General features: G+C 44.5%; 1 protein-coding gene across 1 annotated transcript; it reads left to right on the top strand.

Annotated features, from left to right (window-relative positions):
• LOC113008813 (protein NLRC3-like) lies at positions 1-27,407 on the top strand. Its single transcript, XM_026146617.2, has 6 exons — positions 1-272; positions 13,490-15,311; positions 15,919-16,092; positions 16,276-16,449; positions 17,279-17,438; positions 26,240-27,407. The coding sequence occupies exons 1-6, from the start codon at positions 161-163 to the stop codon at positions 26,246-26,248; spliced, it is 2,451 nt and encodes an 816-aa protein (XP_026002402.2). The 5' UTR covers positions 1-160; the 3' UTR covers positions 26,249-27,407.
• Positions 27,408-27,950: the final 543 nt, after the last annotated feature.

Here is a 27,950-nt window from a genome sequence, read left to right as displayed (position 1 = left end):
TGTATAGGTATGTGTCTGTGTGAGTGTGTTGTTGTGTGTGAGTGTGTGTTGTATTTCCTGTCCTGCTAGTCTTCAGGGTAATTATTGGACAAACGTGTTTGTCATGATTCTTGCTCTGTGCACACACTTAGTGTTGCTTGTTCCTCTCTCAGACTGAAAAATGAGTGATCTGAAGAAGGACAAGGATCGACCAGGATCCTCATCCTTCACTGGATCCAGGCTTTTGTCTATGAAGCGTCGCATTTCCAGAGATGTTCCTCTGGCATTCAGTGGTGAGTCTAGCCCTTCAGACAAAAAGTAAGAGACTGTTTCTACTGGTAGTTGTGATGAGATGTTTGCATTTGGCATTAATGTCATGGTTACTGAGTTTTTAAAGATATCTTTGAACTGTTATTTTTCTAGCGTGGGATCGCTGTTGGGTTGCCAAGTTTTTAACTATCAAATAAGGGACGCTGGCATGCCAGAATCACAATGCACCAATTTTGCTCATTATACGAGATGTCTCAGCTAAAACAGGACAGTTTGCAACTGTAACTGTAAACAGCATACATCTTTAATAACTTTCTAAATATAAATCCACTAAATCTGCTTCGGTTGGCACTTGGTTGTCATTAACATGTGGGCCCTCGGGTCCGAGGTTATTACAGCCTCTCAACCTCTTTACGAAGCACATTTGTGAAAAAGACGCACACAAAGACACTCACACACAAAAACAACACAGTTGTTGATTTGTGTTGTGTTTATCTTCCCATATTTTTCTCTTCCAGGTGCTGTTTGGTTTTTGTATGTTTTTTCTTTCTTCCAAGGGCAGCAGTTGTTTCCCCATTGTGCTTTTCTACTTTTGCTCTATTCTTTTTTATTATATTATCTTTCTGATTTTTTTTCCTATAATTCTGGATATTTGACTATTATTTTTGGCAGAATTGCTAGTTAATTCAAAATCCTAGCATGGACCTATTGTTCTGTTGGAACAGCCAACTGTGTCCATGTTTCCAAGGTCAAGCTGACAAATTTAAATGTAGCCCTCCGTCATTATTTCATTCACTTTATGCAATCTACAAATCTATCTCACTTGGCTCATGCGTATCCAGCCCAATTTTACTCTTTAAGTGTGTGTGTGTGGTGGGGGGGGGGGGGATGATTGATTGATTGATTGACTGATCTAAATTTGATTCTGAATTTAACAGAGAGGCAATGAAGAGAAACTAATAGGGGAGAAAAATGCTCCCTTTCTAGTCCCTGAGTACTCTCAGTGCAGCGTTTTGAAACATCTGAAGGCTTTCAGTGACCTGAACAGCCTAGTCTAGTGTAACAAATGCATGAACAAGCTTTTCAGCATTACTCTGAGACAGGATGTCTGAATGATATATCCTGGTCAAAAACGACTCTAAAATTCCTCACAGTGTTACTGGGGTTCACAGTAATGCAATCCACAATATGGATCTAGTTAGATACCATATTGCAAACATTTTTAGGGGAGAGTACAATAAAATGTGTTTTAGCTGAATGTAGAAGCAGGAAATTTGAGACATTCCTGTAGTTTTACCAATTGCTATGTGTCATCTGGCTTCATGGATAGATAAACCAGGTATCCATACCTGTAAAACCTAAAGCGTGCTCTCATCTCTGTAATAAAATATTACAGTCAGCAGTATTGAACACTTCACTGAAGTCTAGCAGGACAAGCACAGAGATGAGTCCACTGCCAGAGGCCATAAGATCATTTGTAACCTTAACTAAAGCTGTTTCTGTGCTGTGATGCACTCTGAAACCCGACTGAAACCATTCCTCTGCAGATGATCTGTTAGCTGTTTGACAACTACTCTTTCAAGAATTTTTGAAATAAAAGGAAGGCTGGAGATTGACATATAATTAACTAAGACAGCAGGTTGTGGCTTTTTAACTGAAAGTGGAACTGTCAAGCATGATGTTATCACCACCATGCTCGACAGTTCCAACACGTTCTTACTCTCAAAGCGTAAAATTTTACACTAGGTGACAAATCTTCGGTATGTTACGCTTTCGGACACCCATATAAGCATACACATCCCTATATTATGAGGTCGGAAAAATTAAGAAACATGAGAAGCGTTTGGAATGAATCTACACATTTATTTTACTGTAATCGCTTTGGAAAACACTATCTAACACGGTTAAGGTGGTGGTTAAGGTTAGGGATAAGGTTAGGGTTAGGATTAGGGCTAGGGCTGGAATACACGTTGGAATGTGTATTACTGCCAAAACATCAATCTATTGAATTCCATCCACAACCCAGTGCACATCATGGGAACGCGAAGGTTACCTTTCACGTTCCTGAGGAATGCCTCGGGACATGACAGATAAGGTAAGATAAGATAAGATAACCTTTATTAGTCCCACAGGTGGGAAATTTGTTTTGTTACAGCAGAAAGTAGAAAGTGCAAAGTTACATAGCAAAAATTAGAAAAACACTGGAATAGGATAAGAATAAGATACTTTGCACAACTGTACACAATAGAATAGAATAAAATAAAATGCTATATACAATAGAATAAAAACAAATACAAATGCTATATACAACTGAGTATAATATAACGTACCTGTAGCTGTCCACAGCCTCAATGTCCATGCCTTGAATGTTTAGTGGTTGCAGTGCAGGATGTTTGTGCCTGTGGAAGTCTACCACCAGTGTTGATCTGGAGGTAGTTCTGCTGGCACCAGTCCACAAAGTCATGGGTATGTTACGTGGTCGGAGTGAAAACGGCTCACAGTTAACACAGATTCACTTTTCACATTCACTCTGTTATCTCTTAAGCTCTTCACTCTCAGACTGCAGGCTTACTTGTTGTTCCTAGAGTATTTAAAAGTGGGAGTCAGAGCCTTCAGCTTTCAGGCCCCTCTTGAGCGGAATCAACTTCTAGTTTGGATTCAGGAGACAGACACCCTCTTAGGATTGGGCTTAAAATGTCAGTTTTTGGCCATGAACCATACCTTAGCTGCTCTGTGCTTCTAATGATAAAATTAGCTTCTTTTTTTTTTAAGCACATTTTTTTCGCTGTGTTTATCCCCACTTTGCATTTAATCATTAGTAATTTTTGAACGCTGTGTCCTCTCCCATAGTTTCCATTTTGTCCTGTCTCTCTCTCTCCACTCTCCCTGTGCCATACTGAGCCTGGTTCTGCTGGACGTTTCTTCTTGTTTTTGTTTGTTTTGGGGGTTTTTTGGATTTTTTCCACCTGTCCCGTTCGGTTCTTTTGCCATCAGAGTTATTGTCTAAAGGCAAAGAAAGATGCCCAACGGATTTACTTTACCAAATGGGCCATCCCAGCCTTGCCGTATTGGTCTATTTCATCAGAATCAGAATCAGAATCACAACACTAGAGGCCAACTCCAAGCCCATAGCACAAGTCACCATCAAGTGCGCGATCTACCAAGGAGATGCTCTGTCCCCACTGCTGTTCTGCATAGGCCTGAACCCCCTCAGTGAGATCATTAACAAGGCTGGCTACGGATACCGACTACGGAACGGAGCAGTTGTCAGCCACCTCCTGTACATGGATGACATCAAGCTGTATGCCAAGAGTGAACGAGACATCGATTCACTGATCCACACTACCAGGCTATACAGCAATGACATTGGAATGTCGTTCGGACTGGAGAAGTGTAGTCGGATGGTAACAAAGAGAGGGAAGGTAGTCAGAACTGAGGGGATTGAACTACCAGAAGGCAACATTGCAGACATAGAGGACAGTTACAAGTACCTGGGGATCCCACAGGCGAATGGGAACCATGAAGAGGCCGCTAGAAAAGCTGCAACCACCAAGTACCTGCAGAGGGTCAGGCAAGTCCTGAGGAGTCAGCTGAATGGTAAGAACAAGATGCGGGCCATCAACACGTACGCCCTGCCCGTGATCAGGTACCCTGCTGGGGTAATAGGCTGGCCAAAGGAGGAGATAGAAGCCACTGACATAAAGACAAGAAAGCTCCTTACCATGCATGGAGGGTTTCACCCCAAGTCCAGCACCCTGAGGCTGTACGCTAAGCGGAAGGAAGGGGGCCGGGGACTGGTGAGTGTCAGCACCACAGTCCAGGATGAGACAACGAACATCCAAGAATACATTGGGAAGATGGCCCCAACTGACCGAGTGCTCAGTGAATACCTCAGGCAGCAGAAACCCAAGAAAGAGGAGGGAGACGAGGAACCATCATGGAAGGACAGGCCCCTGCACGGTATGTACCACCGGCAGATAGAGGAGGTGGCTGATATCCAGAAATCCTACCAGTGGCTGGACAAAGCTGGACTGAAAGACAGCACAGAGGCACTAATCATGGCAGCACAAGAACAAGCTCTGAGCACAAGATCCATAGAGGCTGGGGTCTATCACACCAGGCAAGACCCCAGGTGCAGGCTGTGCAAAGATGCCCCAGAGACAATCCAGCACATAACAGCAGGGTGCAAGATGCTAGCAGGCAAGGCATACATGGAACGCCATAACCAAGTGGCCGGCATAGTGTACAGGAACATCTGTGCCGAGTATAACCTGGAAGTCCCGAGGCCAAAATGGGAGATGCCCCCAAGGGTGGTGGAGAATGACCGAGCTAAGATCCTGTGGGACTTCCAGATACAGACGGACAAAATGGTGGTGGCTAACCAACCAGACATAGTGGTGGTAGACAAACAGAAGAAGACGGCCGTAGTGATCGATGTAGCGGTTCCGAATGACAGCAATATCAGGAAGAAGGAACACGAGAAGCTGGAGAAAAACCAAGGGCTCAGAGAAGAGCTCGAGAGGATGTGGAGGGTGAAGGTAACGGTGGTCCCCGTGGTAATCGGAGCACTAGGTGCGGTGACTCCCAAGCTAGGCGAGTGGCTCCAGCAGATCCCGGGAATAACATCGGAGATCTCTGTCCAGAAGAGCGCAGTCCTGGGAACAGCTAAGATACTGCGCAGGACCCTCAAGCTCCCAGGCCTCTGGTAGAGGACCCGAGCTTGAAGGATAAACCGCCCGCAGGGGCGTGCTGGGTGTTTTTTTAATATATATACACATAAGTCACTCATTAATAAATAGCTGGAAAAGAAACATGTGTAGTTGTAGCAGTAACCAGTGTGTTAAGTGGATGCGTTGTACAGGGAGATGGCCACAGGCAGGAAAGATTTCCTGTGTCGTTCAGTGGTGCTTTTCGGTAATCTCAGTCTCTCACTGAACGTGCTCCTGTGACTGACCAGCATGTCATGGAGTGGGTTGGAGGTGTTATCCAACATTGTCTTTATCTTGGACAGCATCCGCCTCTCCGACACCACCTTGAGGGAGTCCAGCTCCATCCCCACAACATTACTGGCCTTACGGATTAGTTTATTGAGTCTGTTGGCATCTCCTACCCTCAGCCTGCACCCCCAGCATGCAACAGCATTGCTGCTAACTTATTACCCAGGAGGGTCGGCCTGATGGTATTGAAAGCACTAGAAAAGTCAAAAAACATGACCCTCACAGTGCTCACCGGCTGGTCCAGATGGGTGTAGACACGATTGATCAGGTAGATGATGGCGTCCTCAGTTCCGAGACGAGGCTGATAAGCGAACTGAAGGGGATCCAGATGTGGTCTTACTATGGGTCGCAGCTGGTCCAGGATGAGCCTTTCCAGGGTCTTCATGATGTGGGAGGTCAGTGCCACGGGCCTGTAATCCTGGGGGCCACTGGGACGTGGCGTCTTTGGTACAGGGACGAGGCATGATGTCTTTCACATCACTGGTACCCTCTGCAGACTCAGACTCAGCATAAACAGTTTATGAAAGACTGCACACAGCTGGGGGGCACAGGTCTTGAGGACGAGGGGACTCACTCCGTCTGGTCCAGCAGACTTGCCTGAGTGAAGTCTCCTCATTTGCATCTCAACCTGGTATTAAGTGAAGGTGATGGGTGGGAGAGGGGTGTCAGGAATCTCACAGGAGGCAACAGCGCCATGTGAAGAGAGAGGCTGGCACAGTGGTGTGGCTCTGGATTCCAGGCAGACTACAGGTGAGGTTGTGGGGGTGTGAGCAGACACTGTGGTGTCGAATCTATTGAAAAACAGATTCAACTCGTTAGCTCTATTCTCACCTCCCTCAGCTCCCCTGCTGTTGGTTGGCCTGAATCCAGTGATGGTCTTCATGCCCCTCCACACCTCTCTCATGCTATTCTGCTGGAGTTTCCACTACAGCTTCCTCCTGTAATTGTCCTTAGCCTCTCTGATCTTGTCCTTTAGTAACACCTGGACCTTCCTCACCTCCTCTTTATTGCCCCCTCTGAAAGCCCTTTTCTTGTTGTTGAGGAGGGCTTTGATGTCCTTAGTCACCCGCGGCTTGTTATTTGGGTAACAATGAACAGTCTGAGCTGGAACAATGGAGTCGGTGCAGAAAGTTATGTAGTCTGTGATACACTCAGTAAGTCCATTGATGTCCTCGGCGTGAGGCTCACAGAGTGTTTCCCAGTTGGTCACCTCGAAACAGCCCTGTAGTTCTGCTAAGGCCTCCTCTGACCACCTCCTAACAGTCCTCGTGGTCACAGGTTCCCTCCTCACAATTGGCACATAGCGGGGGGGTGAGGTGAATCAGGTTATGATCTGACAGTAAGTGGGGGGAGGGAGGAGGAGCTGTATGCATCCTTGACATTAGCATACAGTAGGTCTAGAATTTCTTCTCCCCTGGTGGGACAGTCCACATATTGTCTAAATGTTGGTAGTGTATTGTCCAGTGATACATGGTTGAAGTCACCCGAGATCACAATAAAGGCACTCGGGTGCTGAGTCTGTAACCGGGCTACGGCAGAGTGAATGGTGTCACATGCAGCTTTGGGGTTAGCAGAGGGAGGAACATAAACAGCCACCAAGATGACGTGAAAGAATTCCCAAGCATATAAACAAGCATATATAATAATATAATAAACAACATCATCGAGATGATCTATGTGAATATAACAGTAAATACTAAATATTGAATATTATTGTGCATGTAAGATCAACAGTGTATAGTGTGCTTTGAGGTAGGAGCCAAAAAGGGTGTAGTTTGTGTGTGTGAGCACCCGTGTGTACACCTGTGAGCGTGAGCGCGCTTGTATTTAAAAGGTTACTTCATGTAATGATCTGCTAGAGGGTGTGGGAAGCCATAGCCCCATCCTCCAGGGCATGAAGCAGGTATGGAGGGGATCCAGGCTTCAGACATCCAGAGGCCCTGAGAGCACAAGAGACCAAGGAAGACCAACGGAGGGGCGACCATGCCACTATCCCGGAAAGAGCTGAGGAGAGCCCCAGATGAGGGGTCACTCAGTAGCCGCAGAGCAGAAGCCGGGGGGTTGCAGTGACGTGCCCGTGAGCTCCACCGGCAGCCAGCTGTGCCAGACTGACTGAGCCCCAGGCCAAGAGGCCGAGGGCACTACACCCCCGAAGGGGCCCGAGCAAGCCCCAGGCTCCAGGCCCCTACAAGCAACCACCAGTTGTGAGCCGGTACGTACCTGGACTCCCATCCCCGGACACAAAGAACCACCAATACACCAATGTTTGAGGGCGTCTGCCACTGGCAGGGGGAGTGGTGGGGGGGAGATAGGCCTCAATACCTTGGAGGGCCTGAGATGTCCCTAGAGAGGTGGCATCTGATACCCGACCTGACATATAGACACAAACAAACAGGCACACACAGATACAAACATCCATTCCCACCCTCATGCTCTCATGGCCAGAGGGGCCGATGGCGCGATATGGCAGCCTCGCTTCTTACAGTCTGCCCCAGGGCAGCTGTGACTACAACTGTAGCTTGCCTCCACCAGTGTGTGAATGTGAGAGTGAATGAATAGTGGAATTGTACAGCGCTTTGAGGGCCCCGAAAAGCGCTATATAAATGCAATCCATTATTATTATTATATGCAATTACGCAGCACTCACTCAACGTGGAGACAGACATAAATAGACACTGTACACACAATCACACTCCCCATGTGTACTCTATACCCCATGGCTAGGTACCCTTGCCCCTGGAGGGGGAAACTGCACCCAGACCCAGGTAGTGTTACCCTCTTCCCTGGGGTGGAGAGAAGAAGACCGCCCAGACTCCGCAGCAGCAGGGAGGCACCACATTCCAGACCCTAATCGGATGGCCAACTCCTCCTCCCAGCTCCCCCGCCCCAACAGGCAACAGAGAACGGGGGGGTGTGAAGACTCCAAACCTCCCTCTGCCCGCTCATATGTAATGTTGATGCATGTGTGTTCTAAGGTGCATTTAAAACCCAGGAGGGCATGGAGCTACCTGCCAGAGAGCAGCAGGTAAGCTCATTGCCCCTCCTGACAGCCCTCAATGTATACGTGTATTTAAAATTGAGAGGTCAGCAATGGCGCCAGGGGTGAGGTTGTACATCCTGATGGTCATAAATAAATAAATAAATGAATTTTCATTTATATAGCACCTTTCAAGAGAGAATCACAAAGTGCTGCACATAAGATTACAAGTCATCTGGATGCCGTGTAGCGTGCCCACCCCCAAGGTCCTATATGTATGTGTTATGAGAATGTGAGTAATGTGAATGTCTAAGTTGTGGGATAAAATTGAGGCACAGGCAGCCAGAAGGGGACAGAGGGGGGATGCCTCCCCTGCACCCTGGTGACACACCTCCACCCCAAGGCCCTGCATGTGTGGGTGATTGTGGTGGAGCGGGAAAAGGGAGGCAGCTGGAGATGGGGAGGGAAGGAAGGGAGGGGCAAGTGGCCCCTCCCTGGGGCCAGCTCCCCCGCTGACCCCAGTAGGCACCCGCATACTCTGCAACCCACCAGGGCAAACCCCTCTACCATGATAAGGTGGTGGAGCGGTTTGTGTGTCCCAGGGATCCCAGGGGCTATGTTGTCTGGGGGCTTTTGCCCCCTGGTAGGGTCTCCCATGGCAAATTGGTCCTGGGTGAGGGACCAGACAAAGAGCGATTCAGAAGACCCTTATGAAAACAATATCGAGGGAACAGTTTACCCTGCCCGGGATAGGGTTACCGGGGCCCCGCCCTGGAGCCAGGCCCGGGGAGGGTGCCCGAGGGTGAGCGTCTGGTGGCCAGGCCTTAGTCCATGGGGCCCGGCCGGGCACAGCCTGAAGAGGAGACATGGGCCCATCCTCCCGCAGGCCCACCACCCGCAGGAGGCGCCATAGGGGTCGGGTGCATTGTGTGTCGGGTGGCGGCCAGGAGCGGAGGCCCTGGCGGACTGACCCCCGGCTGCCAAGACTGGCAATAGGAACATGGAATGTCACCTCTCTGGTGGGGAAGGAGCCTGAGTTAGTGCGTGAGGTTGAAAGGTACCGGCTAGATATAGTCGGGCACACCTCTACGCATGGCTTCGGCTCTGGAACCAGTCTCCTGGAGAGGGGCTGGACTCTGTCTCAGTCTGGAGTTGCCCCTGGTGAGAGGCGGCGGGCTGGGGTGGGTATTCTAATATCCCCTCAGCTTGCTGCCGGTACGTTGGGGTTTTTCCCGGTGGACGAGAGGGTTTGTTCCCTGCGCCTTAGGGTCGGGGAACGGGTCCTGACTGTCATCTGCGCTTATGCGCCGAGTGGCAGTTCGGAGTACCCAGCCTTCTTAGAGTCCCTTGGGGGGGGTGCTGGAAGGTGCTCCACCTGGAGACTCTGTTGTCCTGCTGGGAGACTTCAATGCTCACGTGGGTAACGACAGCGAGACCTGGAGGGGCGTGATTGGGAGGAACGGCCTCCCTGATCTGAACCCGAGTGGTGCTTTGTTATTGGACTTCTGTGCTAATCACAGTTTGGCCATAACGAACACCCTGTTCGAACATAAGAGTGTCCATAAGTGCACGTGGCACCAGGACGCTCTAGGTCGTAGGTCGATGATCGATTTTGTAATCGTATCAGCAGACCTGCGACCATATGTTCTGGACACTCGGGTAAAGAGAGGGGCTGAGCTGTCAACTGATCACCACCTGGTGGTGAGTTGGATCAGGTGGCGGGGGAGGACGCTGGACAGACCTGGTGCACCTAAACGCGTAGTGAGAGTGTGCTGGGAACGTCTAGCAGAGGCCCCAGTTCGCGAGATCTTCAACGCACACCTCCAGCAGAGCTTCAACAGCATTCCGAGGGAGACTGGGGACATTGAGTCCGAATGGACCATGTTCAGCGTCTCCATTGCCGAAGCTGCAGCATTGAGCTGCGACCGCAAGGTGATTTGGGCCTGCCGTGGTGGTAATCCCCGAACCAAATGGTGGACACCAGAGGTGAAGGGAGTCCTATCGGGCTTGGTTAGCCTGTGGGACTCCGGAGGCAGCCGACAGGTATCGACAGGCCAAGCGGAATGCGGCTCGGGCAGTGGCTGAAGCAAAAACTCGGGTGTGGGAGGAGTTCGGAGAGGCCATGGAAAAAGACTTTCGGACTGCCTCGAAGAGATTCTGGCAAACCGTCAGGCGTCTCAGGAGGGGAAAGCGGTGCTCTACCTGCACTGTGTATAGTGCTGGCGGAGCGCTGCTGACGTCGACTGAGAAAATTGTCAGGCGGTGGAAGGAATACTTCAAGGACCTCCTTAATCCCACTGACACGTCTTCCGAGGAGGAAGCAGAGTCTTGGGATGACTCCGCCAATTTCCGGGGGTGAGGTCACTGAGGCAGTTAAACAACTCCTTGGTGGCAGAGCCCCTGGTGTTGATGAGGTCCGCCCCGAGTTCCTGAAGGCTCTGGACATTGTAGGGCTGTCCTGGTTGACACGCCTCTGCAATGTTGCGTGGAGATCAGGGGCAGTACCTGTGGACTGGCAGACCGGGGTGGTGGTCCCCATCTTTAAGAAGGGGGACCGGAGGGTGTGTTCCAACTACAGGGGGATCACACTCCACAGCCTCCCTGGGAAAGTCTATGCCAGAGTGCTGGAAAGGAGAGTTCGTCCGCTAGTCGAACCTCGGATACAGGAGGAACAATGCGGTTTTCGTCCTGGTCGCGAAACACTGGACCAGCTCTTTATCCTCTCCAGGATACTTGAGGGTGCATGGGAGTTTGCCCAACCAGTCTACATGTGTTTTGTGGACTTAGAGAAGGCATTCGACCGTGTCCCTCGGGGTGTCCTGTGGGAGGTGTTGTGGGAGTATGGGGTGTCTGGCCCATTGCTACGGGCCATTCGATCCCTATACAACCGTTGCAAGAGCTTGGTTCGCATTGCCGGCAATAAGTCGGACTCGTTCCCGGTGGGTGATGGGCTCCGCCAGGGCTGCCCTTTGTCTCCGGTTCTGTTCATAATTTTTATGGACAGGATTTCTAGGCGCAGCCAAGTGGCGGAGGGCTTTCGCTTTGGTGGCCTCAGAATCTCATCTCTGATTTTTGTGGATGATGTGGTTCTGTTGGCTTCATCGGGTGAGGGCCTCCAGCTCGCACTAGAACGGTTCGCAGCCGAGTGTGAAGCAGCGGGAATGAGGATCAGCACCTCCAAATCTGAGGCCATGGTTCTGAGCCGGGAAAGGGTGGAGTGCCCACTCCGGGTCGGTGATGAGTTCCTGCCCCAAGTGGAGGAGTTCAAGTATCTCGGGGTCTTGTTCGCGAGTGATGGGAGAAGGGAGCCGGAGATCGACAGACGGATTGGGGCTGCAGCTGCAGTAATGCAGACGCTGCACCGGTCCGTCGTGGTGAAGAGGGAGCTGAGTGTAAAAGCGAAGCTCTCAATTTACCGGTCGATCTACGTCCCTACCCTCACCTATGGCCACGAGCTGTGGGTAGTGACTGAAAGAACGAGATCGCGGATACAAGCGGCAGAAATGAGCTTCCTCCGAAGGGTGGCTGGCCTCTCCCTTAGAGATAGGGTGAGAAGTTCGGCCATCCGGGAGGGGCTCAGAGTAGAGCAGCTGCTGCTCCACATCGAAAGGAGCCAGCTGAGGTGGTTCGGGCATCTGACAAGGATGCCCCCTGGGCGCCTCCTGGGTGAGGTGTTCCAGGCATGTCCCACCGGGAGGAGGCCCCGGGGCAGACCCAGGACACGCTGGAGAGATTATATCTCTCGGCTGGCCTGGGAACGCCTTGGTGTTCCCCTGGATAAGCTGGAGGAGGTGGCTGGGGAGAGGGAGGTCTGGGCCTCTTTGCTTAGGCTGCTGCCCCCGCGGCCCGGTCTTGGATAAAGTGGATGAAGATGGATGGATGGATCGATAATGAAAGAGGTTCCAAAACCAAATTTGTGTAAAGTTGCAAATAGAAATTTCCAGTTAACTCTGTCAAACACTTTTTCTGCATCTAAAGAAAATATTGTAGTTTCGATGTTTTTACTGTATGAAGTAGTCTATCAAATTAAGTAATCTACGTGTATTTGTTGATGAGTGCCTAGCTTTTATGAAACAAGTTTGGTCAGGATGAATTAAGAGGGGGTTATTTTCTCTAATCTCTTTGAGAGAGTTTTGCAGATTATTTCAAGTTGTTTTTTCTTTATTTATTTTTAGTTGGTTCACTAGAAATTGACTGGATTTAATACCATGTTCATAATTTTGTAAGCATAGACTTTGTACTAAGAATTTTGTTTTTTTATTAATTATCTCATTAAATTCTAGTTTTGTTTTGCGTACCAACCTAGATTTTAGAGAAGCTTATGACTCTCACTCCATGACGGTGTAAAATTTGGTTCTCAGGGGACAGTAAACCAGTTCATGGCAGGCAGGAATATCCTTTAATTTTCTCTCATCTGAGGATGACAGTTCAGGTCTTCTTCCAAACCATGGAAAAATAGTGACATATCCAAATAACTTGTACCTATGTACAATTGTTTGAAGTGATGATTTAATTAGAAATGGTTCTAAAAAACTTACCAACCTGTGTACAATTCTACAAATCTACAATTCTTTGTCTGAATTCCTTGGACATCAGTGGACCCAGAACCGGAGCTGAACTCCAGACTACCGGTAAGAGCAGCAGTGTATAAAGTAAGACTTAACATATATCTGCTGATGGTCTCATTTCTGAAAAATGGACTTCTTATTGTGATATTTGTTTTCTTTCACTATATTTTGTTAGGCTGGGTCTCAATGCATACACACAAATCACAAAAAAAAAACCCATGATTTATCAATATTTTTGTACCGGAATTTGTTTGCACTTCCCTCTGACCACTCCCTACATCAGTTGTAATGCTGTCTTTACCTGATGTCCTTGCTTGTGACCCCTTTATTTATATAAACTATAAGAACAAAACGCACCCAGTCATATGTCGACAATATACATTTAACACTACACTCTTTTTTTCCACTGCATTGAGCTTCTCACATGGGATTGATAGATTAGGGTTCATGGTTCTTACCCTTCTTTTTTCTTCTTTTTCTTGTATTGTGTTAGTCTGTTGTTTCTGAGCAACTCTGATGTACTAACAAACGCACAGTGGTAAGAACAAAAGAGGCCAGTAATCATGTTTCATGAATCTGGCATGCTGATTTTGCATGGGAACACTTTATTTTTTTGAAAGGTAAGAATACAAATGCAAATGTGTAAATTGTGCATGCAAATATTAGTTAATGAGGCCAATGATTATTGTTTCATTTAGCAGATGCTGTCCTGCAGGAGGTATTAGATGAACATAAGATCAGTCTGAGGAGGAGATGTGAACGTGTGACTGAAGGAACTGATGAAACAGGAAGTAGAACCCTCCTCAACAGGATCTACACTGAGCTCTACATCACAGAGGGACAGAGTGAAGAGGTTCATACCCAACATGAGGTGAGGCAGCTGGAGACAGCTTCCAAGATCCTTTATGACACTCCAATCAGGTGCCAGGACATCTTTAAAGCCTTACCTGAACAACAGAGACCCATCAGAGTGGTTCTGACGAATGGCGTTGCTGGTGTTGGAAAGACTTTCTTAGTACAGAAGTTCGCTCTGGACTGGGCCAAAGGTTTGGAGAACCAAGACATCAGTGTGGTGATTCTGCTTTCATTCAGGGAGCTGAACCTGATCAGAGATGAGCAGTACAGTCTTCTGGAGCTGCTCCATGTTTTCCATCCAGCATTGCAGAAGGTCAAAGCAGAGAAGCTCGCTGTCTGTAAACTTTTGCTCATCTTTGACGGCCTGGATGAAAGCAGACTTTCATTGGATTTCACCAACAGGAAGCTCATGTCTGATATCACACAGAAGTCATCAGTTATTGGGCTGCTGACAAACCTCTTCAAGAGGAATCTGCTTCCCTCCGCTCTCATCTGGATAACTTCCCGACCTGCAGCATCCAATCAGATCCCTCCCATATATGTTGACAGGGTAACAGAAGTACAAGGCTTCACTGACGCCCAGAAGGAGGAGTACTTCAGGAGGAGATTCAGTGATGAAGAGCTGTCCAGCGGAATCATCTCACATATGAGGGCATCCAGGAGCGTCCACATCATGTGTAGAATCCCAGTCTTCTGCTGGATCACTGCTACAGTTCTGGAGCACATGACCACAGAGCAGAGAGGAGAGCTGCCCAAGACCCTGACTGACATGTACTCACACTTCCTGCTGGTTCAGACAAAGAGGAAGAAGAACAAGTACCTCGAGGGACATGAGACGAGTCCACAGGAGCTGATGCAGGCTGACAGGGAAGTTCTCCTGAAGTTGGGGAGGCTGGCCTTTGAACATCTGGAGAAAGGAAACATCCTGTTCTACCAAGAAGACCTGGAACTGTGCGGTCTGGATGTCACAGAGACCTTAGTGTACTCAGGTGTTTGTACAGAGATCGTCAAAAGAGAGTGTGTGATCTTCCAGAAATCGGTCTACTCCTTTGTTCATCTGAGCATTCAGGAGTTTCTGGCTGCTGTCTACATGTTCCACTGTCACACTGAAAGGAAGACACAGGTGGTGGAGGACTTCCTGATAAATATTTTTCCTCATTTATTCGGTGATGATTATGATGATGATGACATGAAAAGCTCCTCTTTGGATGTGTTTCTCTGGAGAATCATGGAAAAATCCCTCCAAAGTAAAAATGGCCACCTTGACCTCTTTGTTCGTTTCCTTCATGGCCTCTCTCTGGAGTCCACCCAGACACTGCTACGAGGCCTCTTGGGTCAGACAGAGAACAAACCAGAAATCATCCAGAGAGTCATCAAGAACCTCAAAAAAATGAATAGTTATGAAATCTCTCCTGACAGGAGCATAAACATTTTCCACTGTCTGATGGAGATGAATGACCTCTCAGTGCATCAGGAGATCCAAGAGTACCTGAAGTCAGAAAACAGATCAAAGCAGAAACTCTCTGAGATCCACTGCTCAGGCCTGGCCTACATGCTGGAGATGTCCGAAGGGGTTCTGGATGAGTTGGACCTTGGGAAATACAACACATCACCCGAGGGACAGCGGAGATTGATTCCAGCTGTGAGGAATTGCAGAAAGTTTCGGTGAGCCCAGATGTGATAATAATTGTGCTTATGCTTATCCTCCCAATGCTCTCTTTTAAAGCTTCCTTCCAGTTGGACATCACCTCACCTAGGAGGCATTCAACAGTCATTTTAATCAGATGCTGAACCACCTAAATTGGATTTTTAATGTGCAGGAGCAGCAGGTTATTTACAGTTGTCTCAAGGCACTTTACATTTTAAGGTCAAGACACTAAAATAATACAGAGAAAGCCCTAATTAGCAGACAACCCCCTATGAGCAAGGATTTGGCAACATTAGGAAGGAAAAACACCCTTGGAACAGGAAAAAAAACTTTTGTAGAACCAGATTCAGGATTTATCATGAATGTTTTTAGATATTAAAAGTCCACATCCACATATTTAATTGTTATCATATTTAATCAGGTTCAGATCTGACACTGTCAAATGTTTGGTTTAATTTCTTTACTGCTTGACAGCAGGCAAAGAGATCATCTTTCCAAGTGGAACTGATGAACCACTGATATAAATAACAAAATGCCAAACAGCAAGACTCCAACTCAAATGTACAAAATGAATATAAAATGTCCTATTTATAATAATGTTTTCTAATATTTTTGCCATTACAGACTTTCTAACTGTTGGCTCTCAACAACTCACTATGAAATTGTGGCCTCAGCTCTGAAGTCCAGCCCTTCCCATCTGACAGAGCTGGATCTGAGTGGAAACCACCTGAAGGATTCAGCATTGAAGCAGCTATGTGCTGCTCTGGAGAGTTCAAACTGTAGACTGCAGACTCTAAGGTTATTTCAATGGGATTGCTTTTATTTCTGGAGATATCTCAGTTGTTTGACTTGTGAATTAAATTAATCTCCTTACAAAGGAGTCTATTGCTGTCCAATATAGGTCATCAATGGTCATGGAAATGAAATAATAAGCAGCTATTTGAATTATTAATGACTTTATCTGTTTTTTCCTTTATTCAGATTGAAAAACTGCAGGTTGTCAGAGATCAGCTGTGCTGCTCTAGTCTCTGCTTTGAAGTCCAACCCCTCTCACTTGAAACATCTAGACCTGAGTGACAACAATCTGCAGGATTCAGGGATCATACAGCTCTGTGGTTTTCTGGAGAGTCCAAAGTGTACACTTGAGACTCTGATGTGAGTTAATTTAGAGTCTGTTACTTATAATTACAATAATGTTACAGAAGTCCAATGTGCCTGCTCGAACTTGGGTAAAGAAAAACATGAAATTCAGTATGAAATATCTCATGATGAAGTCCTGACTTGTATCTTATTGGAAGCTTTGGGATATAGTGGAATCAAATTTGGAAACAGCTAGAAACTATCTGGAACTCCCTAACAAAAGAGACATGTGCAGGAAAAGAATGCCAGCAGGAATGCCAAAACAAGAAATACAAAATAGTTTTTTAGTTATTATTTGTATGCAAATACTGAGTATTTAATCATTTAGTTTATTTGCCTAATAAACAATATAATGCTTTGTTTTAAACAAGTCTTTACACATCTGTTTATTTCCCAAGCACTCTACTTCCATCCATCAAGCTGTAAATTTTTCTTTTAATTATATTTTCATTTTTCTTTTCCGAAATTTACTTTGTTTTCAAATAAGGAAAATTTGATTTATTTAAGATAATGAAGGAGACACACACACAAAGAAAGCGACATTAAAACACATATTTTTATATGTTTAACATATTTATATCATACTGATCGTGTAATCCTGTAAGAGACTTGACAGAGGTCACCAGCATGATGTCTGTTGATATGAATATGTGTTTGAATGTCATGCTGACCTTTGCATGTGTGTAGCTGAGATGATTATGATCCACGATAACAGAATGAATAGTCACTACTCATTTCACAGAAGCTGATTGATTTTTTGATTGCAGTAATCCTGAGCTGCGCATTTAAAACGTGAAATCATCTGAATGAATTATCAGTGATTTTATCTGCTTGCTTTATTCAGATTGGAGAGCTGTAATTTATCAAATACCAGCTGTGCTACTCTGGTCTCTGCTCTGAAGGCCAACCCTTCTCACCTGACACATCTAGACCTGAGTAAAAACAACCTGCATGATTCAGATAAGAAGCAGCTGTCTGATCTCGTGAAACTACAGTTTATTAAGGTCAGTAGAGAAGAGTTAGTCCATGGTGCGCTTAGCAATATTTTTCTACACACATTTAGTGTAGGTATATTTTGTCAGCATTTTTGCCACAAAGAAAATATATAAAAAGGTAAAAATATATATATTTGTAATAGCATAAACATAGTTTGCGTGAACCATAAAACCTCATTTCCATTTTGGTAAATTGAAAATTGACATGCAAGTTTGATTTGGTGTTAGAGACTTACACATGCTATACTATAAGTGCAAAATTTCGCACAGCCTATAGGGCTTTGGAGTTGACGTCACACCGCAATGCATTGTGGGAGCGCGTCACCATTTACAAGATGCTTCGTTGTAGTCTCTGTCCTTCTTAGGGAGAAGACAAACGTGGGTATCATATATGCTATCAGGGAAAGAGCCCTGTGCAATAGAGCAGTTCACCATTCTGAGTAAAAGTGGAGCGATTATATCAATATGGGCTTTATAAAATTCTATGTTGAACCCATCCGGTCCGCAGCCTTTACAGCTAGGGAAAGAAACTATAGCAGCTTTGACTTCTGTGATGCTGAAGTCAGCTTCAAGTGCTTGGGTGGCAGATTCTGTAAGGGTTGGAATACTCAGAGAGTTAAGAAAGCTAAAAAGCTCAGAGTCAGTGGTGTTTGATTTAGAAGAGTACAGTGTGCTGAAAAACTCAACAAATCTGTCGTTAATCAGCTTAGGATCAGTAATTAATTCACCGGTAGAGGAGGCAATTTTGTGTATGGTGCGATAGGCTTGCACATCTTTTAATTGTCTGGCAAGTAATTTATGGGGTTTATCTCCCAACTCAAAGTGTCTTTGTTTCAATTTAATAATATCGCTACCGACTTGGGTTCCCAAAATATGATTGTATTCGAGTTTTAGTTTTAGATTAGCATTAGATATGTCCTCAGTATCAGATTGGCGAAGTGCCTCCTCTAATGTTGATAATTCAGACTCAATTTGGGACAGACGATTTAATCTAGTTCTTTTCGAAAATGTTTGAAAGGAGATGATCTTGCCACGCAATGCTGCCTTAAAAGATTCCCAAAGAGTGGAATCAGAGACCTCACCGTTGTCGTTATGTTTTAAGAAGTTTTTGTTTGACAGAAGGGTAGAATGGAATTTCCAATTGAAAATTCAAGGCTTTAAATTAAAATCTATTTTCATGGTAAGTGGGGCATGGTCAGAAATCAAGATCTGATGATAAGCAGAGCTGATAATACTGGGTAATAGTCTAGAATCTGTAACAAAGTAATCTATTCTGGTAAAGCTACGATGTACAGGTGAAAAAAAGGAATATTGCCTGTCATTTGGATGCTGAAGCCTCCAAACGTCTACCATGTTGTGTGATTTTACCAGATTGTTCAAAACTGCCGTGGATCTAGTAGTGAGGGCTATTTTTGTAGACAATCTATCTAAAACAGGATCAAAATAGCAGTTAAAATCGCCACCAATTATATTAGACATATTATATTCAGAAATTAGGTCAAATATTTTGGAAAAGAAGTCAGGACAGTCAAAATTAGGGGCATAGATATTTAGCAAGACCAGTGGAAAAGAGTTAATGGACCCAGAGACCAAAACAAATCTCCCATCCGGATCAGTAACGACGGATCCAAATATAAATGGAGTGGTTTTCCGTATGAGTATAGCAACACCTCTGGCCTTAGATGTGAAAGTGGACCAGTAAACCTTCGACACCCAATTTGCTCTTAAACATCTCTGTTCATTGGAGTGAATATGAGTTTCCTGAAGAAAAATTCTATCAGAAGATAAATGCTTCAAATGTGACATAACCTTCCCACGTTTCAAAGCTCTGCCTAAGCCCTTGAAATTCCAGGATGTAAACATAAAACAAAATTAACAACAAGAACACTGAACCCCACCCCCCAAAAAGAAAAAGGCCGCAAAAAAGAACAAGAACCACTGTGGCCCATCCCAGCGTGCATTAAGGGGACTGCCGGGAAGAGGAGCACAAAAAAACAAAAAAGAAAAAGAGAAAAAAACATCCTTCGTGTATAGCAGCTCCGCACCAGACTCCATTAATCAAAACAATAGTTACACCCATAGCTGGACTGGCCATCGGGCATACCGGGCATTTGCCCGGTGGGCCGCTGGCGATTTTTTGTTTTTATGGGCCGATGGATTTTTTTTTTTTTTTTTAAGGAAGGGTATATATAATGAAAGGTGTTGGATTGGCCAATTGGTCATGATCGACTCTGGGCTGGACTAATTACAGCCGAGGAGGCCGAATGCACCCGCCCCCTTGTTTAGCAATCATGTGATTTTCACGCATTGCATGCCGGGAACTCGTGGCAAAACAATCCAAGTACCGCATCAAATGCAAGCATTTGCAGCACCGCAAAACGTTCATTCTCCGGTTCCAATACCTTCTTGTTTTTTCTTTGCCGCACAAAAAAGGAATGTACAAAACAAAAGGAGAACAATGCCGGTCCGTACAAAGACAGACTCGATGAAAAGACAAAGAAAAGATACGAGGAAAAAATCAAAGGTGTGAAAGGGTCAGACCCTTACGAGAACACAGAGGGACAAAAGACGTTAGCGTGCTGCCCAACTTTCACCACGCTCATATTTATAATTACACGGTTCTTGGAGTGAGTGCATACACTCATGAAGTTTAGTAACTTCAGGTCACTGCAACAAGCCCAGGTACAGTTTACTGACGGATGGGTACAGGACCTTGAAATGCACCGTGTAGAAAGTAAAGACCATGGTACGAACAAAGGTAAGTTTACCAGTCTCACAAATCGTCGTCATAAATACACATTCGTTAACCATTTATTAATATAACCTTTGAGCTCAACGGTAATTAATTAGTAGTGGAAATAATTTCTGGTTCATCACAGAAATGTAGCAGTGACAATAATATTGTATGTTGTAATCACACTGGACAATTAGTGATACAAAACAACTGTTTTACCCTGTGAATAAAAGTATATGTTTTTGTCAATGTACCATGGTAATAACAGAAGCGAAACGCAATATTTTGTCAGGACAATTTACTATTTATGCACAATAAACAAAGGAGCATAGCGCGACAATTTCTGTTCAGCGCCAGACTTGCTTGTAACCTATATCACCAATTATGTTAAGAAAAATGACGTATTAACGACTAAAAAACTCTGACCTTTGTGGGAATGCTTGGAGCAGACTAACATGTGAGCTGGAGTGTTCTGAGACGTTATATTTGGTATATCCAGACCATCCGTCAGGTCTTACTTCGGAAACATGGCTTAAAACATTTCTCTTCAACGACGTAAACCGATTAAAAAAAAACGATCAGCTTCCCGTGGCTGTCATGCGACCGGCTGTTGCAGTTAATAATACAACAGCTTCTTGCCATTTTTTGTGTTTCTTTTTATCGCTGTGTAACGGAGTTCAATTGAAAGCCTGCGTGCGCTAGTACCTCTTGCCACAAGTTCCCAGAATCCTTTGCGGTTTTACCCCTGAATGACGTCACATTTTCAATCTTTATCCTGGTGGGCCGGTCTCTAGTCAAAATGCCCGGGCCGATTTTTTGTCCCAGTCCAGCCTTGGTTACACCCATAAATCGACTGATTGGGTAAAAAAAAAGAAAAAAAGACACAAACATACAGGGAGTGCAGAATTATTAGGCAAGTTGTATTTTTGAGGAATAATTTTATTATTGAACAACAACCATGTTCACAATGAACCCAAAAAACTCATTAATATCAAAGCTGAATGTTTTTGGAAGTAGTTTTTAGTTTGTTTTTAGTTTTAGCTATTTTAGGGGGATATCTGTGTGTGCAGGTGACTATTACTGTGCATAATTATTAGGCAACTTAACAAAAAACAAATATATACCCATTTCAATTATTTATTTGTACCAGTGAAACCAATATAACATCTCCACATTCACAAATATACATTTCTGACATTCAAAAACAAAACAAAAACAAATCAGCAACCAATATAGCCACCTTTCTTTGCAAGGACACTCAAAAGCCTGCCATCCATGGATTCTACCAGTGTTTTGATCTGTTCACCATCAACATTGCGTGCAGCAGCAACCACAGCCTCCCAGACACTGTTCAGAGAGGTGTACTGTTTTCCCTCCTTGTAAATCTCACATTTGATGATGGACCACAGGTTCTCAATGGGGTTCAGATCAGGTGAACAAGGTGGCCATGTCATTAGTTTTTCTTCTTTTATACCCTTTCTTGCCAGCCACGCTGTGGAGTACTTGGACGCATGTGATGGAGCATTGTCCTGCATGAAAATCATGTTTTTCTTGAAGGATGCAGACTTCTTCCTGTACCACTGCTTGAAGAAGGTGTCTTCCAGAAACTGGCAGTAGGACTGGGAGTTGAGCTTGACTCCATCCTCAACCCGAAAAGGCCCCACAAGCTCATCTTTGATGATACCAGCCCAAACCAGTACTCCACCTCCACCTTGCTGGCGTCTGAGTCGGACTGGAGCTCTCTGCCCTTTACCAATCCAGCCACGGGCCCATCCATCTGGCCCATCAAGACTCACTCTCATTTCATCAGTCCATAAAACCTTAGAAAAATCAGTCTTGAGATATTTCTTGGCCCAGTCTTGATGTTTCAGCTTGTGTGTCTTGTTCAGTGGTGGTCGTCTTTCAGCCTTTCTTACCATGGCCATGTGTCTGAGTATTGCACACCTTGTGCTTTTGGGCACTCCAGTGATGTTGCAGCTCTGAAATATGGCCAAACTGGTGGCAAGTGGCATCTTGGCAGCTGAACGCTTGACTTTTCTCAGTTCATGGGCAGTTATTTTGCGCCTTGGTTTTTCCATACGCTTCTTGCGACCCTGTTAACTATTTTGAATGAAACGCTTGATTGTTCGATGATCATGCTTCAGAAGCTTTGCAATTTTGAGACTGCTGCATCCCTCTGCAAGATATCTCACTATTTTTGACTTTTCTGAGCCTGTCAAGTCCTTCTTTTGACCCATTTTGCCAAAGGAAAGGACGTTGCCTAATAATTATGCACACCTGATATAGGGTGTTGATGTCATTAGACCACACCCCTTCTCATTACAGAGATGCACATCACCTAATATGCTTAATTGGTAGTAGGCTTTCGAGCCTATAAAGCTTGGAGTAAGACAACATGCATGAAGAGGATGATGTGGACAAAATACTCATTTGCCTAATAATTCTGCACTCCCTGTATAAAATGACTTGTGTATAACCAAAGTTATAATGTAAACGTTCTCAGTACTTCACAATAGAGAAAAGTTTTAAGACGTCGTAGCAAAAAAAACAAACAACAATGATAGAAAGCTAGCACCACAGAAGCATTCAAAAAATGATTGAACGAATCGCGACTCTCACTATAGGAAGAGAAGAGTGAGAATGTTCAAAAATACAGCCGCATCAACAACATGAACAAATATATTACCAGGTCACGATTACAGTGAGTCCGCAAAACGTTCAGCTTCAGCAGGAGACTTGAAGGTGTTAGTGATGTTGTTGTGAACTACCCGAAGCTGGGCCGGGTAGCGCAGACTGCACGTCACTCCGGAGGCACTAAGCTTTTTCCTGACCGTATTGAAGGCCTGTGCAAGGACCTCCGCAGTGTAGTCAGGGAAGATGGACAAATTCTCTCCATCGCAGCTCAACGGTGCACGTTGGCGTGCCAGACGCAGGACATGCCACACGTCTTTCTCATGATGCAACTGGGCTATGATAGCCCTCGTTCACTGGCCAGCCGTTGGTTTTGGTCTAAGGGTGCAGTGTGCCCTCTCCACTTTTATCGGCTTAATAAAGTTGTCTTTCCCCAACACATCCAGCAGCAGGGATGAAACAAAGTCCGCAGGCTTACCGCCCTCAGCACCTTCCTTCACTCCAACAATCCTAATGTTGGCCCGACATGAGCGCGTCTCCATCTGGCCTAGCTTGCCACGCAGGTTATTGGTGGCTGCCTTTAGTTCCTTGCATGTAGCTTCAAGCATACAAACACGGCTGTCCATTGTAGTAAGCGACTCATCGATAACATCTAGACCAGGGGTGCCCAATCCCGGTCCTCGAGAGCTACCGTCCTGCAGCTTTTAGATGCATCCTTGTTCCCACACACCCGAATCAAATGAATGGCTTGTTATCAGGCCTTTGCCAAACATGATGGCATGCTGAAGAGGTAATCAAACCATTTGATTCAGCTGTGTTGGAGTAGGGATGTATCCAAAAGCTGCAGGATAGTAGCTCTCGAGGACTGGGATTGGGCAGCCCTGATCTAGACGCTGTTCAGATGACCGGATATCTGCCTGGAGCATAGACAAAGTACACTCAATTGTGTCAAGGCGGGTCTCCATAGAGGTTTTTAGGCTAGCGATAGCTGCTAATATGGCGTCGGTGCTCGCAGAATTTTCAGCTACTGCTTTCTGGCAGTGTGTTGCATCTTTTTTAGGCGGCATGTCGTCCAGTATTTATCGTAGTCGATGCAAAGCAGTAGTGCTGTTGACCAGTTAATTAAAGAGGCACGATGTCGCGTTAAATTGTTGGAAAAAAAGAAGAAAAGTGCGGAGCTGAGAAGAGTGCGTCCTACTCCATCAGTGTACACAAGCGCCCCCACAGCCTATTATTTTTAAATTGAGGTTGATGTTCACTTTATAGATCAAGTGCTGCAACACACCTGAATTAAAATTAGTAGGTCATTAGTAGTATGGCATCACATTTAGTAGTAACAAGTGAGATTTAAAAACAAAATCAAAATAATGTTTTTAAAAAGATGTTTTTGTTCACAATAATACTATTTTATCGGTGCAGTTAGTATTATGATTAGGCGATTGATTGATGGCATTACCTTTAGCTCCCTCAGTTGAGCTCTGTATTCATTTGCGTCGGTGATCCGATATTACGTATCGGTATCGGTCCGATCCTGGCCTAAATTACTGGATCGGATATCGGAGAGAAATAAAAAATGTAATGCGATCCATTAAATATCACAAAAGCACCTGACAAAACTTGCGACATGTCGTAACCCAGCTCATGACCTTAGCACGTCGGAGCAGTATGCGTCACGTGATAGAGCCGCTGTGGCGTGTGAGACCTGTTCGCAGTCTAGTTGAGCATTTGGAGCCTCACTATCAAACCAGCATTTCATCTCCGAGAAAGATATCCATGAGAAGTAAACCAAGTGTGTAAATTCATCACTGAATGTTTGTAAAGCATTCCCATGGTAAGCTTAACAACCTTCTCTCCCCCTCCTGTTGCTACTTCAATCATGGAACTGATCAATGACTAGCTGATTGGCTTTTCTGTCACGAGTCCCGTCTCTCTTGTTTGTTTATTGCCCACTTTGCACCAGAAACGTTTAAGCTTGATAAGCTGTTGTTAGAATTTATTTAATATTACTTTCTACATACCTAGCAGTTGGTAACTGTGCAGGTGTGGGTGTAGCAAAGTTTTGCCAGGGGGCCAGGTAGGGCTTTAACAGGGAAATGGGGGCTCAAAGAAATACTTTTCTTTGTTATTATCATTTAAAGTGTCTAGTTTTTAATAAATAATTATTTGAATTGTTTTGTTTTGTGTGTTGTTTTGTTTGTTGTTGAATCTTACCTCCAAAGTTTTCATCGGATGTAAAATGTATAGAAGTCCATTAGTGTATATAGTAACTATTAAGTCTAATATATACCCTAGTAAGCTATATTACTTTATATTACCATCTGTGCAGTCTGCAATTCTGTTGAAGAAATATGTTGAATCGATTTAATTATTTTTACAAAAATAATTGATTTCTGTGCATTTATTTTACACGTGCATTAAATTAAAGTCGATTACGTTAATTAAGCATTTTGCTGGGAGTTGGCAACCCTATTAGTAAGTAAGTAAGGTTTATTTATTAAGCGCTGTACACAAAGGTTAAAATAAAGAAAACATTGAGTAATAAAATAGACAATATAAATAATGCAAATTCAAAACAATTCAAAAGTGTTGATTAACGGAAGGCCTGTTTAAATAATAAAGTTTCAAATAAAGGAACGAGACAAAGACTTTACATGTGAGTCCAGGCCCAGAGAAGAGGGCCTGTTAGTTTGTTTGTTTAATATTTCCACTAAGTAGAGGTATAACAGAATAGCTTTAGTGTTTTGTTTTTTAAAAACTCGAGTATTAACTTATACAAAATGCAGATATTTTTTTTTTTAAGTTTTATTGATTATAAAATACACTATATCAGCTTCATATCGGTATCGGCAGATATCCAAATTTATGATATCGGTAACGGAATCGGACGTTAAAAAGTGGTATTGTGCCATCTCTAATAATGTGTTCATCATTATGCTGGAATTTTAGATAAAAACAAAAAGAAATTAATGACTGAATGTTAGTTCACATTCTGAAGCTGCTAAAATTAAACTAATTCCCAGTAAGGAAATTTGTGCTTGATGGTGTAGTGCAGTCATGCTGGCCTACTGGCAGCCCTATAAGACCTGAGATTGGCTGTGTGCAGTCTGTTTGGACTGTGCAAATCTGTAGAAAACCACCTACGGTTCTTAAGTGCTTAGGAAATGGTTGTCTTTTTTGGAACAACCATTTTGTGCTGTGTTTCTGACATCCCCCATTATATGAAACTTGGCCTTCAATTTGGAGACGGTACTCCAAAATAATGGCTCACTCAAAATAATGCTGCAATGCCAGTAGGGTGCATGCTACTATAGCAAAATGGAATTCCTCATGTTTTAATTATAAAATAATGCAATATGTAATGACAAATAAAAAGTTTTACAGTGAGTATTAAATTTAAGTTTTGAAATTTACCTTAAAGCTTTAACTTTGATGTTTTTTCTCTCAGACCAACTGACGATGTGGATGAAAAGGAGGACAGAGCAGAATCTCCAGGATTCAGTCTGTCTAGGAACTCTAAAAATCTTCCTCCACACTTCAGGAATGAACACAAACCCTCAGACACAAAGAGGTGAAGACGACTGTGAGAATCTGTAAACTTAACAGTAGGGTGGGGGAACCCTACATTCAGGAGTGGTGTCGGGAAATGACTCACTTACAAATAAGTCATGTAATAGTTTCTTTTCTAAGCTCCAGAATATTTTCTCTATTAACGACTCTTTGTTTAGTTTTCCAGTTACAGTAGATGGATCTTGTTACGCCCCAGTCTAGGGGTACAGGAACGCAACATAAGAGTTGAAAAGATTGACCCCGCCCTGGTCCCCAAAACCATACACAGAGGGAAAACCAATTTCTTAGTGAACGGTGGTTTATTTGTCTACACTGAAAAATGAAGCTCCGGGGTGAACAAAGGCCAAAATAACAAACAAAACAAGCTAAGTCAGGAGGAGGTGCTATCTAAAGCCCTATGTGAAATCAAAAACCAAACAAAAGACAAGCATTACACCTAACTCCCTAACTGAGAAAACTGTGCAAGGAAAAACAATAAGGCAGCTCACCCCTTCTGTTCCAGTGCTATTTACAATGTGCTATTTACAGTGAAAACTAATGTGCACACTATATACAGAACTCAGCAAGTCGCAAAAGTCACAGGCACAAATGTCACAGGTTTTGGAGGCCAGGGTCAGGTCTGCTGCTGCTGTCAGTGGCTGCCCCGGGACAACTACTGGTGACAGATTTTGAAGCAACCATATGATCAGGGGGCCAATCAGCAGCCGTCAGCTCATCCAATCAGGGACCTGCAGAGACTTAAAGACACAGACAAAGAAACAGCCACCAAGACAGATTATGGCCAGGGTCATAACAATCTACCAATTAAGTCCATAATTTCATTAAAGAGAAATTAAAGAGTCAACAAGGTCTGCATTTGGAAAAACCTGTATCCAAAATGTAAACTATTCTCACACATGAAACTGTAATACTTCATAAATTGGGTTCATTTAATTTCACTAAGAATGTTGCTGCTTTAGTTTTTTTTTACTGTACACACTGATAATGTGAGAATGCTGTAACCAGTTTGATTATGCAATAAACAAAATGACACCATCAACAAATAATTTAGACTGTCTGTCCCATTGTTTTTCTACAAATGTATGGGTGTGTTACTACGGTGGCCCTGAGAGGCCAAACGGACTGCAACTTCAGAAAACACTTGCAAAAAGAAAAATGCTGCAAAAAGAAAAACGCTTCAAAAAGAAAAACACTGCAAAAAGAAAAACACCTGCAAAAAGAAAAACGCTGCAAAAGCACACAAAACACAACGGAAATGTTTCTGGGGAGACAATAACCCGACGGACCAGTTGCACGAACCAAAACATGTATGTATGGCTCTATCCCAATTCAGGGTCTGCAGCCTTAAATTACGCAGCCTTAACGGTCCTCAAGGGCCGCGTACTCAAAGACTGCTGAGGCCGGAAGTGCGACGCTTGTAGGCTTGTGAAATGGGACGGACTGGCCTCCATCGCGCTGCCCAAGTTGCTTAGCAACCATGATACTAACAGCTGGAAACGTTTCATACAGCTTTGTTTGACAGAAATGAAGGAGAACATATTTTGTACATTTGTTTCTACATGAGCTTTGTGTGATTTGATAAGTATCTG

The sequence above is a fragment of the Astatotilapia calliptera genome, chromosome 17 (assembly GCF_964374335.1).
Source record: "Astatotilapia calliptera chromosome 17, fAstCal68.1, whole genome shotgun sequence".
NCBI classification, from domain to species: domain Eukaryota; kingdom Metazoa; phylum Chordata; class Actinopteri; order Cichliformes; family Cichlidae; genus Astatotilapia; species Astatotilapia calliptera.
The sequence above is the reverse complement of the archived record's forward strand: the minus strand, read 5'-3'. Positions and strand labels throughout refer to the sequence as shown.

What these genes read in the sequence shown, in the direction of transcription:
- LOC113008813 (XM_026146617.2), top strand. Translation starts at nt 161, where the DNA reads ATGAGTGATCTGAAGAAGGACAAGGATCGACCAGGATCCTCATCCTTC. An exon ending in TGTAGACTGCAGACTCTAAG is followed by an intron (nt 16,093 to 16,275) that starts GTTATTTCAATG and finishes TCCTTTATTCAG; the next exon opens with ATTGAAAAACTGCAGGTTGT. An exon ending in TGTACACTTGAGACTCTGAT is followed by an intron (nt 16,450 to 17,278) that starts GTGAGTTAATTT and finishes TGCTTTATTCAG; the next exon opens with ATTGGAGAGCTGTAATTTAT.